The 15,598-nt window shown below is 36.1% G+C and overlaps 1 protein-coding gene across 2 annotated transcripts in view; it reads right to left on the bottom strand.

Annotated features, from left to right (window-relative positions):
- Window positions 1–561: 561 nt before the first annotated feature.
- The window catches only part of LOC130048362 (inter-alpha-trypsin inhibitor heavy chain H5-like), a 16,828-nt gene continuing 1,791 nt past the window's right edge, over window positions 562–15,598 (bottom strand). The window contains exons 1-12 of one of the 2 annotated variants that reach the window (XM_056145003.1): window positions 15,341–15,598; window positions 13,735–13,892; window positions 12,460–12,552; window positions 12,139–12,359; window positions 10,549–10,691; window positions 10,098–10,383; window positions 9,016–9,719; window positions 7,452–7,542; window positions 7,029–7,097; window positions 4,701–4,808; window positions 3,410–3,754; window positions 562–2,060 (exon numbers count right to left, since the gene is read on the bottom strand). The exon at window positions 15,341–15,598 is cut by the window's right edge and continues 1,790 nt beyond it. In XM_056145003.1, coding sequence (XP_056000978.1) covers window positions 1,822–2,060; window positions 3,410–3,754; window positions 4,701–4,808; window positions 7,029–7,097; window positions 7,452–7,542; window positions 9,016–9,719; window positions 10,098–10,383; window positions 10,549–10,691; window positions 12,139–12,359; window positions 12,460–12,552; window positions 13,735–13,892; window positions 15,341–15,433 — 2,550 coding nt within the window. In that variant the 5' untranslated portion in view covers window positions 15,434–15,598 and the 3' untranslated portion in view covers window positions 562–1,821. The remainder of the gene's footprint in view (window positions 2,061–3,409; window positions 3,755–4,700; window positions 4,809–7,028; window positions 7,098–7,451; window positions 7,543–9,015; window positions 9,720–10,097; window positions 10,384–10,548; window positions 10,692–12,138; window positions 12,360–12,459; window positions 12,553–13,734; window positions 13,893–15,340) is intronic. The other variant, XM_056145004.1, reaches the window with a different exon arrangement.

The raw sequence follows: 15,598 nt of genomic DNA, 5'->3' as shown, positions 1-15,598 counted from the left end.
CCAAGGATGCTTTTGGCCATGTTTGGTTGAAATTGGCCCAGTGGTTCATGAGAAGAAGATGAAAATGTGAAAAGTTTACAGACAGACGGACGCCAGACAAAATGTGACCAGAAAAGCTCACTTGAGCCTTCGGCTCAGGTGAGCTAAAAAGTAAATAACGAATATAAGTATACCTACAGTTTCATATTGATAAGTTGTGGATATGTTCCGACCAGGGTAATCCCGTGGGGATCCGGGCTAGAATATGTCCTCAGTATTCCTAGTCGTAAGAGGCAACTAAATTGGGCGTTCCTTCGGATGAGACCGCAAAATCCGAGGTTCCGTGTCGCAGCAGGTGTGGCACAATAAATATCCCTCCCTGCTCAAAGTCCGTAAGCGCCGAGTTTAGGTATAACTTTTGTAGCCCTCCACCGTCTCCATATGAGTGAACTATTCTCGAGGGGGGCGTTAAATCAATCAATCCGACCAGGGTACATGTTTAATTCAATTATATTCCCCCAAAAGAAAAAAGGCATATTTCAAACGGACTACCTAATTTACAAATGAAAGCAAACATCAATATGAGCATGTTTATAGAATGTTTTCTGTTTATTTACAAAGGTTTCACATATCTATACAAATCTACAGGAATTCAAGATTTTCATATTTACATTTCCAATGTTTTAATATATGCGATATAATTATCTCAGGAAGGTGAACACTATGTGTGTACATTCTATGAATCTTGACAAATATAGCAAAGCAATTCCTGGAAATTTTCCGACGGATATAAAAGTAACATGTATTATGAAAATAAATATATTTAAATTTTAAAAAATACATGAGGGTATGAACAGCCCCCCATGAAGCAGTTTGCTAGTGTAAAGCGTCGAAGATTCATACTCTTGGATATTTTAGAAAAAAACGAACTCTATATCTTACGTATGTATATATGTGTGTGTCTGTATCAACATACATACATGTAAACAATGATATAGGGATACAAGGCAGCCTGGCTGCATGGCAGTCGACAAACAAATGATGCAATTGTATCGTTAATATCATCCCCAGTTCAATACTTCTACATGTATTGAACATGTCATACTGGCGCTGCAAACATATAGTCATGTTCCAACAATACAGTTTTGAGTGCATAAAAAGAATTAACAGATAGGTTCGTGTTTTTTTGTTTTTTTCCCTTTGCAATCGCAATTTCTCGGGTCTTACTGGCAAGATTGGGATGTATTACGAATGTATTACATTCACCGGAAGTGCGAAACTTGTACAAAATGGACGCTTCTAACCACATATTTTTAAACTTTCTATGGGATTGATTGATTGTATGTTGTTTAACGTCCCGCTCGAGAATTTTTCACGCATATGGAGATGTCACCATTACTGGTGAAAGGCTGCAAAATTTAGGCCTATGCTTGGCGCTTACGGCCTTTGAGCAGGGAAGAATCTTTATCGTACCATACCTGCTGTGACACGGGCCTCAGTTTTTGCGGTTTCATCCGAGGGACCGCCCCGTTTACTCGCCTCTTACAACAAGTAAGGGGGTATTGAAGACCTATTCTAACCTGGATCCCATCATCGTTTGTAGCAAATATTTATTGTGAAAAAGGCAATGAATAATTTTTATAGTCGTATTTGTTTTTGATATAAAAATGGAAGATACGGTGACATTGAGAATGTTTTTCTGCTTGTTAGAAAGGCCCGAGAATATGCGATTAAACAAATTGTAAAGGCGTGTATAAAATTCTGATAAAATGGTGTTCAGCTGCTAACCTGATAGTCTCCAACACCCCCCCCCCTTTTTTTCCCACACACATACTTATAGACTTATACAACAAGTAAAGTGGACTTGATAAAAAGTTTGATCGGTTCTGTAAATAATGTTTCAATAGATCTGTGCATTTCCCAGCACTCTGCAAATGCAAATTCTGTAGGAATTTTACGGTGCTTAAGTTTCGCACGGAAATGCATTCGATGGTCTGGTTTTATGATCACAAACTTTCCAACTACGCCGCGTTCTGTTTCAGTGGTCCTTATCAATTTGATTGGCCATTTATATGCTTGACCTACAAAAAAGAAGAAAATATTCATAAATCGTAACAAACATGAAAGTTTCATGAAACGATCTACTTGTTAATCGTTTTGGATGAAAATTATGAATTACACAAGAAATGTTTGTAAAATAAATCCCCCCCCCCCCCCTGGTGCAAAATTTAATACATATGCATCATTTAATTGATGGTAGTGCCAAAACAATTCAAGGTACATGTATTGAGCGAACAATTTTTTCCTATGTCTAGAGTGAATTGATCCTTGGCCTTTGACCATGTGACCTAAAATCAATAGGGTTTATCTACTGCTTAGGGTGTACCAGTATACCAAGTTTGGTGTCAATCAAGCACATGATTCTTGAAATATAGGAGACAATATATCACTGTGTCCAGTTTGGCCCTTGACTATGTGAACCTAAAATTAATCTACTCCTTAGGATGTACCAAATTTGATGTCTGTCTAGCAAAATGTTCTCAAGATATTGAGTGGACAGTATATTCCTATGTCCAGTTTGACCCTTAACCTTTGACCATGTGACCCCAAAATCAATAGGGGTCATTTACTCCTTACAATGTACCAAATTTGATGTCTGTCAAAGAAAGGGTTATCAAGGTATTGAGCGGACAGTATCTCCTTATGTTCAGAGTGGAGTGCACGTGACCCTTGGCCTTTTGACCTGAAAATCAATAGGGGTCCTCTTCTACTCATAACCAACCCACATATGAAATATCATTACGATCAAGTGAAAGGTTCTCAGGATATTGAGATATGTGCTCTACCGACAGATACACCGATCGACAGGTACAAAGCAGTATGACCATCTTGTTTGAAGGGGGCATAAATGTTATTTGTGTTTTCTTTTACGTTTTACAACGTACATGCTGTGTATGTACAAGGAAAGACTACTTTACTATCAGCTTTTAGAGTAACACTAAACATTCGTGTGAGACAACAGTTTATATTGTCAAGAAAACAATTCAGCTCCGCTCCAAACACGAGTAGTGACTGTTCCTTCGCCGAGCGTCCGGCATTCTATGAAAGGGCCACGGGTCTATTGACAGATATTAAAACTAGCAATTTCATACATTGGTAGGCATAGGCACGACGACGAACCTTCACAGTTACAGCCTTGATATCCAAGTATAGGTAAAAAAAAAAAAAACCTACAGTGCTTCACTGAAAATATGGAGACTTCTCTACATGAGTGAAAAAATTCAAATGCGACCGAAAACAACATACTGAATAAATAAAAAAAAAAATCTTTGGAATTATCAAAACTGCAAGGCAAAGAATATTTTAAAATTGTATGTTGAAATTCACACATACATACATACATACATATATATATATAGGGTTTCCATACCAAGAAAACCACCCATTGTCTCCTCACGCCTTCGCAAATTTGATATTGCAATGTTCAGGTAATCTATCAAATGTCCATCTTTCCGAAGCCTCCTACAAATTGTCAACTTCACACTCCGCGGTCCGTGGTATTCAATGCAGCCTGGAAGATAGGAATTTCCATACAATGGAAACCTTTCTCGGACGTTGCTCCACTGCAGTTGTCTCCCGTTAACAAAAAGCTGTAGCGGCGTAACAAGCAGATTGAATTTGATGGAAGATATGAATATTTCTCCAATATACGTTTTGTTTTGGCGGTGTCTGTTGAGTTGAGAAGTTGAAATAATGGCAATATTGATTGTGAAATCTGAAAATAAAAGTATCAGAATACGTTCTAGTGCAAAAACAATGATACTTGATCGTAGATTTCTATCTAAATTTTGTTTATGAAATTCATTATAATAAAATATTAATTGTTTTTGCATCCATATGTACATGTAATTAATATAACTCTTTTGTTCATTTGTCCGAAATCTTGACAGCATTTATAGTTCATATGGTAGCACGAGTTTTGTAAAGTGCTTAATTATTTTTATCTTGATCTACGTGTGTCTAATAGAGTGTTGTTGATTTTTAGTATTCTCTCTCTCTCTCTCTCTCTCTCTCTCTCTCTCTCTCTCTCTCTCTCTCTCTCTCTCTCTCCTCTGTCTCTCTCAATATAGCGCAGAAAAATTCACTATATTATATGGATGCCCACTTCCGTCCAAGTTCAGGGAAGAACTCGCGGTCCGCGGAAAGGAATACCCTAATAGCGTATAATCAGCGACGTTAGATCTCTAGACCATCTAATCATATTACAATATACATGTGTATGTACATGTACTTAACATGGCGGTGGAATTTTGTCTATGCTGCCAAACGCTTCATGGTCATTGAGAAGAAAAATGAGAGATAGTTATTTTAAGCAAATATAAGGGAATCAGATATCACGCAAATAAGATTACATAAAAAACTACGTGTATATATTTCATCATTGTATTTTTCATTATAAAAATGTGAGTTGCAGCGTCTTAGCGGAGGGTGCAGTCTTTGAATGTTAGTTTCAGGAAACTGTTCATGTTCAAATGAGAATGCAATATATCCTATTTAATTGACAATATAGAATTACATGTAATAGATTAAGAGAGTAAGATATCTTTTTCCAAGTCAGAATTTTATCGCTTTATCAGAACATAAAAGCCTTCCATTCACAAATTAATAATCCCATGCAGGTTATGATAACAAACTCTTGTAAAAGTTTAGATTGATGTTACCTGTACTGGTAAGCAATTGAACGACTTTTCCTCCCACGTTATCTAAATCAAAACAGAACGGGGACGGTGTGCCTGGAACACTAATCATGAAGTGAGGGTCTCCTCCGGCTGTAAAAACAATCATTAGCGAACCGATATCAATAAATTGCGATACTAGTACCTTATATACATTATATAGTCTCTTTTTTAAAAGTAAAATAAAAAAAAATATAGAAAAAAAAAACTCTAAACACTTTCACGACTGAAGAAGTTCGGTAACACGGTTGAAATATTTCTGGAAAGTGTTTAGAGTTGAAAGACACACACACACACACACACACACACACACAGAGAGAGAGAGAGGGAGAGAGAGCTAAATTTGGCTTATTTTAGCTTTCCGCCAAATTTCCACTCGCCAAATATGCATCCAATGGCGACTTCAGTATTTGCATGAGAAATAACTTTTCTCTGTCTGTCGAAATTTATTCCACTAGCATTGTAAGCATACTTTGGTGCCAGCAAATCGCCAAATTTTAGACCCGTGGAAAAAAAACCCGCTATATATACGGTATCACAAGCAATTTTGTACTTGATATTCAAGGATTGAAAGTAATTTCTATTCTCTTGATACTTGTGCGGTATAAAGTTGGGACAGTTCACCATCGAATAACTATAAAGAAATATAAGATTTTACTTGACGCGGAGTAATGCTGCAACTACTTATGTAACGTGTAGCGGTCACCCAGCCAAGCGTTGATCACGCTTGTCGTTGCTTAACTTACGTGATCAAGAAAGAGACTCTACCACATCACTAGAAAAGCTAGCTCTCTAGCGAAGTGGTGCAAGTCCCCTCCTATACTGTCCGTTACAACCCATCCACCCACCCACCCACCCCCACTCGGGGAAGCTTAGCGCGAGTCCTCTCTGAGTGTTTGGCACCTGCTCAGTAACGGCATCCGCCGCTCCCGACAACAATCACCGTCGTCCCCGGACGAATCCACGTCCGTGCCCGAAGCTCCGAAGAGACTTTATCTGAAGCAAGCCTCCTGCCAAACTCCAGAGTCACTACGTTGCCACCAATTTGTAACGTGTAGCGGTCAACCAACCAAGCGCTGATCACGCTCGCCGTTGCTTAACTTACGTGATTAAGAGAGACACCCTACCACTCAATCATCACTAGAAAAGCTAGCTCTCTAGCGAAGCAGTTTAAGTTCCCTCTTATAGATCTACTGTCCGCTACACTTATACAAATTAATTGAAGTTTTTTGTTGTTTGTAATTTTACGTCTCATTATAGAATTGTTGACTCATGTAGAGACATCTCCAACGTGTCACAAATTTTGACCTATGTGTTGCGCCCAGGACCGTAACAGCGAGGGTTCTTTATTGCGCCAGCGCCTGCCGCGACAAGGGGCTTCGTTTTCATGGAGCGCCAAATTAACATCAACTCAAATAATTCAAGATAATGAAGATATCTTTAAATATTTGAAGATATTATCAATTCAATTATTGTGTGCAACAATTGATTTGATGCGAGCATTAATTCAATTGATGAGAGCAATAATTGATTTGATGCGCGCATCAATTCATTTATTTCTCTCATCAATTCAGTTGATCGCGCAGCAATGTATTAAAATTAATTAATGCTCGCAAAAATTAATTTGGAGCCCGGTATAAATGATTTGATGATTTCTTTAATTCATTATTAACATTCTTTAATTCATTATTTACAACACTTTCGCATCAGTTCTTTTAAAGAGAGTAACAATTCACTTACAGAAACCATTAATTCAATTATGGATATGTGAAATTGAATACATGTATTTAAAGAATTATTGCGCACATTAATTGAATTAATGATATCATTAATTCAACTGCACGCTACAATTCAATTGAAGACAGCGATAATTCAATTATTGCGCATATTAATTGAATTGATGCCTCATTAATTGAATTATTGATCTTTTCAATTAAATTGTAGCGCGCATCAATTCAGTTGTTTATATCATCAATGCATTTGAAGAGAGCAACAATTCTATTATAGCGCTCATCAATTCAATAGAATAATTAATGCTATCAACAATTCAATTAATGCGCGCATTAATTCACAGATATCATTAATCATTTGAACAGATATTTAATCAAATTGTTGAGCACATTAAATGAATTGATGATATCTTCAAATAATTAAATATATCTTCAATTACTTGAGTTTATGTTAATTAGGCGCTCCATACTGCGGCGGGGGGGGGGGGGGGGGGTCATATCTGTAAGACTCGTGTTTTTAACTTCAAGTTAAATGAACCAGTAGAATTGCGTGTGAGACTGAATGGTTACAATTTGAATTTACCTTGCACCTTTGTTATGCGTTTCGTTCCATTAGTTTCTTCAGGTGAGAGCATTTCGAATGCGTCCATCTCTATAAAAGAGAAGGCAAAAACAAACTGATTATTGAACCTTACATGCATGAATATACAGTGAATATATATTGTAATGTATATATATAACTGTGAATACAGTGTAGAACCATTATAACAGGTTACTAAATGATTGGCAGTCTTATGCGATTTATAGATGTCACTTGTATATGTATTATCAAATTTAGAATTCATCTTAACCATCAATATTGTACTTTACACACACCTCAGTTTTATTTTGTTACAGAATGAACTATTGAAATGATGAAAAGCATACTGATAATAGAATTTTGTTAGATTAAAATTAGCAAATTAGAAATAAAACAAAGAATTATCTATAGAGAGATATCTTGCACCTTCTGAAGTCTCATGGTTGAACTGAAGCGTTTTGTCTTTGAGTCCTGAGTCAGGAAGGTGGAGATCTGTGTAGGGAGTGACCAGTCCATACTATAACACAGGAGTAGAGTATATACTGTTATATCACAGAGGTCGTAGAGGTTTAATTGATGTCGTGGTATGGACCTAGCTACGAACTAAAAGAAAGAAGTCTCCAACCTCGAGATCAAGTCTCCAGGGACCCCCCCCCCCCCACGAAAATAAATGATGTATAGGTGCAATATGTACATACACAGTGCCATTACTGTAGTTCTAATATCACGTGTACATACACAGTGACATTACTGTAGTTCTGATATCACGTGTACATACACAGTGTCATTACTGTAGTTCCGATGCCACGAAAATGAAGGTTTTACTGGAAATATGTATGGTGTCATTACTGTGGATTCTTGAAAAAATAGTAGTTTCAAATTTCGTGGTTTTTCCAGATTGAAAAATTCGCTGACGTACAACTGTTATATTTTCCTCTTAAATAAAAACCATTTTCTGTTGGTCCTTTGATTTCGAATTCTTGTTCAACTACTTATCCTTGGAACTACTGGAGTTCCCTGCTTTGTAGAAAAAATATCTAAATTTATTATTTCTATGGTCGTAACAATCTAATTCATATATGTTGATTCGATATATCCCTGTGAACTCGAAATAAAAGACACCACAGAATCATCCACGCCTGCTTCATACTTAGATATTGTATTAAAAATAGATATTAATGGCAAAGTAACAGGATTATTTCAGCTTCTCCACCGTCAACTTCCCATATTTATGTAGCAATATTCCATTATCACCTGCATATGGTGTTTATATCTCAACTGATTCGATATGCAAGAGCTTGTTCTGCGTATGACCAGTTTTTAAATCCAGGCAGGCTACTGACAAACAAGGTGATGGTGCAGGGGTTTCAGCAGTTTCGTTTAAAGTCAGCATTTCGCAAATTTTATGGTCGTTATAACGATCTAGTTTGCCAATACAACCAATCATTGGGTCAAATGCTGTCTGATGTATTCCATACCGATTGTTAGGCCGTTTTTTGGCACAATGATAACCCCGTTTACCGGATCAAGATATAGCGCTCACGGTGGGTATGACCGGTCGACAGGGGATACTTACTCCTCCTAGGCACCTGATTCCACCTCTGGTATAACCAGGGATTTGTGTTTGCCTAACTCTATATTTTCTATTGCTTATCAGAGTTATGAGATTGATCACTGTTCGTTATCTTCATCTTTCATAAAATTGCCATTAGGGCAAATGTTGCCTGAGGTGTTTCACACCAATAGTTAGGCCGTTGTTTGACTACGGATTACTCCATTTGCCTGATGTCAGTCGACATGGGATGCTTACTCCTCCTATATGCACCTAATCCCACCTCTGGTATATCCAGGGGTCCCTGTTTGTCATACTTTAAAGTTTGTATTCTTTATAAGAAATATGAGATTGATCATCGTTCGTTATCTACACCTTATCATTATTCGTAAGAGGTAGGCAGCATGAGACATAACATTCTCTAATAGACGGACCTACCTTCATGGACATGAAAATGATCTTCTTCATCAGGAGCTTGGCCGCATGACTATTTTGTTTTTTATTGTTGATTTCGGCAATCATTTCAAGAATTTTCTTGTGTACCATGGTATTCTCCACAAATTCCTGCATATACGCAGGTAAACAAATATAATCATCTGGACAAAACTTATCATCGGGCTTCAAAACCATATACTTTTTGATATTAGTAATATTCTCGTTCTGGTCTGCCTCAAAATCCACGTCCACATCGACACTGTTGTTTTTAGAGTGCTTCTCGATGTATCCAGCCACGGATATCTCGGTACCGTTCAAATATGTTTTAAACGATGTCTGTGATGTAACAGCCTGTTTATAAAACGGATACCAAAATGTCAGATTCCTCAACATTGTCTCCGGAATGTCTTGGAAGAGATCTGTGATGTCGTTTACGGCCTCGTTGCTGTCATTTACCCGCCTGGATTCCCCGTGGTTTTGTCGAGATAAGTGTTGTAGAAACTCGCTATCTGCATCCTCTCCGAATGCAATACTGTAAATCGGTATGTCATAAATATTAGCATATTTTATCTCCATGAGAGCTGTCTTTTTTACTCCAAAGAGCGCCCCATCCGTTAGGAAGAATATCATTTTGGTTCCTCGATCTCTGTTCATACCAGCATTTAGAAAAGACAAACCATTTAGTAGAGCTGATTTAATATCTGTACCTGGAGAAAAGACATAACATTTGTCGTATTTATAACTGGTTGATACTGCGATACAGAGGGCAATAAACTTGTTTAAATTTAGTCGTGTGTTTTTAGCATTGCGAATATGCCAAACAAAATATCGTAGAATCACATAATTTCCTAAGGTTCATTTTTCGTTGATTGAGATTTTTTTCATTTAGTTAAAGAGTTGCTCTTCACTATTGTTATAATAATTTCTCATCTTCATCGATTACATTTGAAATTGTGGTTATATCCATACCGTGAAAACACCAAAAATAAAAATTATCTTTACGTAAGCTAAAAAAAAATTCATATCTGCCTTCTCAATGATTGAAGGCTTAGATGTCTGTATGTGAGACAGTTCCTCATACGTACCACCGCCAGCAGTGATGTCGTCGATGAACCCCCGGGCCTGGTTAACGTTACCAAAGGAAGCATCTAATAATTCCTGACTCATGTAGTCCACCCCAGATTCGAACGCAATGATGCCGAATTCATCCGCTTGTCCGAGATCACCGAGAATTCTGTGCATGGCGAATTTCAAACTCTGTAGACGTTTTCCTCCCATGGATCCACTCTTGTCAAGAATAAAAAGAAGGACTTTTGGGATTTCGCTCTCTAGGATAGGAGCAAAATAATGTACGAAATACTCCCCAGAGATCTAGAACAGAAGGGAAATTTTTTTATCAAGTATCATCTATCCTGTCACAAACGGTTACATGTAGAACAGTAAGTAAAATCTCTTTGGTTGATTAAAGTTACAGATACACTCCTACAAGATGAGAGCTAATTGTACAATGCATTTAAAGTATATTGTAAGATTTACCACAATATCTCCAAGGTCAAATGATCGTTCAAGGTCATATTCAACTGTAAATGTCCTCAGATTGGTCGTCATCGGCTTTTCTTGATGACGAATCAGGGCTTGGGATGGTTTCGAAAACATCATGGATATTCCGTCTTCAAACTCTGCGTTTTAATGTTATGACAACAAAATCATAGTTTTCTATGTTTTATTATACACACAGTATATCAATTAGAGCATGCCTAATAGATTTGATTTCTTCTCTTGCATTGATTGTATATATTGTTTTAAGTCCCATTCGACATTCGAGAATTTTCACCCGTGTGTTGACGTCACCAGCTTTAGGTTTATACGAAGTGCGTCAGATTTTGACAAGGCGCGTTCGGCCGCAGCAGTGAGGGGCTCTATATCGTGCCAACGCCTACGTAACACCATCTTCTCAAGTCAAGGTTTGTGATCCACCACATTTCAATTCTCACATTGTGACAAGGCCTTGATAGATTACTTTGAAACTTTTGGGGCTGGATATCAAAACTCTGAATGGTTCCATGTGAGATTGCATGTTGCAATAAAATTTATTCAAAACATAAACAGATAAAATGGCACGTGTGCCAACTTAATATGGGCACCACTAGTACTGAAAGATAATTAATATATGTATCTCTTTTATGCTGATGTTCTATCAAATAGACAAATAAGGATTTTTTCCGACTTTTTCAGTTTTCAGTCACTTGTTGAAGTCCCTGGATGTACTTAAAAGTTTTTTTCAAGTACGATGTTCCAACAAAATCAATTGAGATCATAAATCTGCTCGCCGCATACTCTTCCTCTGATTGGCTAAAAATTAAGGTTCATTTGAGGTCAAAATTATGTTTAATGGAAGATGGCGATATTAATGACCGTCTTTTTATTAAACGTTATGTAATCAGTCAAGGGTTTGTCAGAAATGTGGTGGATCACAAACTCTTGACTTGAGAAGATGGCATAATACAGGACTTCCGTTGTTCAAGTGATATCTGAAGGTGCACTAATTTTGACTACGGATAACTCCGTTTACCAGATCAAGATGTAGGGTTCACGGCGGGTGTGACCGGTCGACAGGGGATGCTTACTCCTCCTAGGCACCTGATCCCACCTTTGGTATATTCAGGGGTCCGTGTTTGCCCAACTATCTATTTTGTATTGCTTATAGGAATTATGAGATTGATCACTGTTCGTTATCTTCACACCTTTATAGGAGTTATGAGATTGATCACTGTTTGTTATCTTCACCTTTATAGGAGTTATGAGATTGATCACTGTTTGTTATCTTCACCTTTATAGGAGTTATGAGATTGATCACTGCTCGTTATCTTCACCTTTATAGGAGTTATGAGATTGATCACTGCTCGTTATCTTCACCTTTATAGGAGTTATGAGATTGATCACTGTTCGTTATCTTCACCTTTATAGGAGTTATGAGATTGATCACTGTTTGTTATCTTCACCTTTATAGGAGTTATGAGATTGATCACTGTTCGTTATCTTCTCCTTTCATTTAAAAGACTCGTGACTTAGGTAACTAATAATTACCAGGTAATTTATAAACATATATTATGTATAGGTTCATACCTGTTCTATTATTTACCGCCAGGTAACTTATATTTCTAGTCTCTTCAATTTCCACCTGTATTTCGTACTCATTAATCTTGTGTGACGTCATAAAAGAAAAAGAGAAGGAGTATCGTCCCTGTACACGATGAAGGAGTTTTTGGCAATTCAAAGAAAACTTCATCTCCGTCTGCTCGGGTACATTCACCATAAAGTCAAACGCATCAGAATCGTCATATGCTCTACAGGAGAAAGTCATGGCAAAAAAGTTTAGTAAAATCATGAATATCTCAATAATTTCTGTAATATGATTATACAAATCACAAAGAAAAGAATGTTTACCTGTGAGAGGATCTTTGACCTTGATCCACTCCCTGATATGATGCGTAATCTTTCTGTTTAATTTGTCCGATGTAAAGACTCCCGTCGATTTCCCTGTCCACGTGATTAAGTTGCAGTAAAAATGTATAATGCGTGTTTGGAAATTTGGCAGTGAGAAGAAAGTTAACCAAACAAATGTGTTAAAATCTATAAACACTGTTGTCTATAAAGTAGGGTAGAGAGGTTTGAAATATCTACAGCATTATTTCACTGCTTTAACGTTTCTCCTTAAGATTAGCACTTTACAGCTACACATATATGTGTACATGTGTATTCTTTGACGGACATTGCAATACACATTAAACGTTACGACTAACATAACAGATTAATTTTTCAAAACAAAAACTGTAATTAACGTCAGTTTTAGAAAAAAATTAATGTTGCTTATGTCAACAAACGAAATCATTTGAAGCTGCGAGTTTTCGGGTCGTATGGGGATTTAATGAATAATTCGAAGGTATTTTTGGACACAAGTATAGTAGGAAAATATGCTAGGAATTTTTTGGTATTACATTTATGAGACAGCAAAGCAAGAATACAATGATATAAGGCCTCAAGCGTGCACATGTTTTTGTGCGCCGTAAATCGAAGGTTTTTACAAGGGGTAGATCTGTAGCTCTCTGATCCGTTCCAATATTTTTTTCAGAGAGTTACACTTCTGCAGCTATCATTAACAGTAACCCAAACTTTCAGGAAGAAGGAAGTGCAGCATTCTATGTATGGTAGCTCTATATATACGCCTGTGACTGACAAAACAATAATAACCGGATATCTACAATCAATTCATCTATAAACTTATAAGGAAGCATTTTTTCAAACTGTTAAAAGTAATATTTCATCATTGTAACCAACTTTTATGTCTTTTCAATACATGGTTTTGTTGTTTACAAAAAATGTGCGCTTTTCAGTTGATTGTTTAAATTAAACTACATGGATATCAAGTGGAAATTAATTAATACAGTTGTTGTTTTACTTTGAATTCATAATAATGTGGAATCACATGAGGGCGGGGTTACCTTAATGTCAATAATGCCGTTTTTGTTGCGAGCTAACTTTGCAAAACTGCGGTTCACTTCATTCCTTTGTAAAGATAATGTGGTCTTAACAGCTTATTATTTTGCTTTACAGACAATAGTGGACAAATCTGCTAAGGCACTAAGGAAACTATTTCATAATTCATGAAGACAACATTTGAAAATCTCATTCATGCAATAGATATTTATTTGAAGAACTTACAACTTAAAATCTGACAAAAATGTCCGTTCTGGTATGATGAGTTTGATCATCACAGCCTCGCTTCGGTTTGTTGGGTTGGTAACCAGACCAGATATCCGGGATTTTGCAAAGCGCAGTTTTATTTCACTGTGTACTTTGATGTAGTCTATTCTCAAATTCTAGTAAGAAAGAAAAACAACATTGAAATGGAAGTTACTGTGAATGTAATAATCATTTCATTATTGATTTGTCAGAAAATATGAAAGCAAAATATATAATATATATATATATATATATATATATATATATATATATATATATATATATATAACAGAGTTAATAACACGCAGCGGCATTAAATAGACTTAAGTTTTATCTTTATATTCAGAAAATGAATCGATCATAAACGCTCATGCATTCAATCAGTATAGATAAGAATAGATGTGATAAATTCAACATTAATTAACAGAGCTCGTGTTTCCAATCTAATTATACAGATTTTGATAGCGTTTTGTTGTTTGATAACTTCTAATCATTTCGAAAATAGTCAATGATCACGTGATAGACTTATTCCCCGGTCACACTGGGAATAATGCGTTAAGGTTTTCTTGTTTTATGTAATATTCGTCTGACAGATTTCTTTGATTCAAAAAATAATATATTTATACTTATGGTCTTTGCAACATGCATTGCTCTAGCGACATAAAAGATTGATAGAGTAAAATAGTAAATCCTTTTTATTTGAAGATAAAAAAGAAAACGTTTACAAAATACGACATCTGCTTCGCTATCCGAGAGATCAAATCATGAAATAACACGCGCAGACAATTACGTCATCTGTTTGTAAATGATAGCGATAGGACGTTTCATGAGTTCGAAATAGAGAGTAAACATAGGCACATTGACGTTAGAATATATGTGTGAATTTGTGACACTGTATACTAGCTGAACAGTGTTGACACCAACGTACACGCCAGACTGTTTCCTTCATTTAGATAGTTTACGGGTCCAAAATTTTAGATGATTTAAAAAAAATGAATTTTCTTCATATAGGCCTACTCTGCACCGTATCTTCAACTTTTCCACTTAATTGATTTATATGAAATGTGTTGAACTACATTAACAATATACATACATAATGTGTATTGTACGGTACTTCATTAAAGAATGTTAAAACTGAAAAATTCTTCAAATTTCAATCGTCAAAGCAACACTATCCTACCGAATTTTAGATGATTATTTCATACCTTAGTTTAAACAATATTTATTCGTAAATAATTCGATAATAATGTTTACAAACAATGTCTTATACATGTAATAAATTGAGAAACATGCCTTATAACCTATCACAAATGATTTTGGCTACTTTAAATTTATTTAATTTGAATCCATTGGATTTTGTGAAAGAAAGTTTTTTTTCTTCAAATTTTCACCTTTCCATTATTATCTTGGTGACAGTACTTTTTTTATATACTACAATGTACTTTTAATGGTATAAGTACAATGCTTACATGTTTAATGGTATAAGTACAATGCTTACATGTTTAATGGTATAAGTACAATGCTTACATGTTTAATGGTATAAGTACAATGCTTACATGTTTAATGGTATAAGTACAATGCTTACATGTTCCGGCGTTGCGAATGTTATCCTGTGTATCCCTAGGAAATATTTCACCCAGAAAATACAGAGAATTTTACATAAATTAAATCGTTCCATTTCCTTTCACCAAAATAATTGTCGCATGAAAGTTGACGGTTGTTTACAAGTGTTGGTATTGTGACGTCACATCTTCGGAAATAGAGGTGTGTGGTGAAGTTCTCCTACACGAAGCAAAGCTACCTGTTGCTTCAAACCTGAGGCGTCACTATGATACAGAAAGCT

Source organism: Ostrea edulis, chromosome 7, assembly GCF_947568905.1.
Source record: "Ostrea edulis chromosome 7, xbOstEdul1.1, whole genome shotgun sequence".
NCBI classification, from domain to species: Eukaryota; Metazoa; Mollusca; class Bivalvia; order Ostreida; family Ostreidae; genus Ostrea; species Ostrea edulis.
This window is presented reverse-complemented; position numbering and strand designations above follow the sequence as displayed.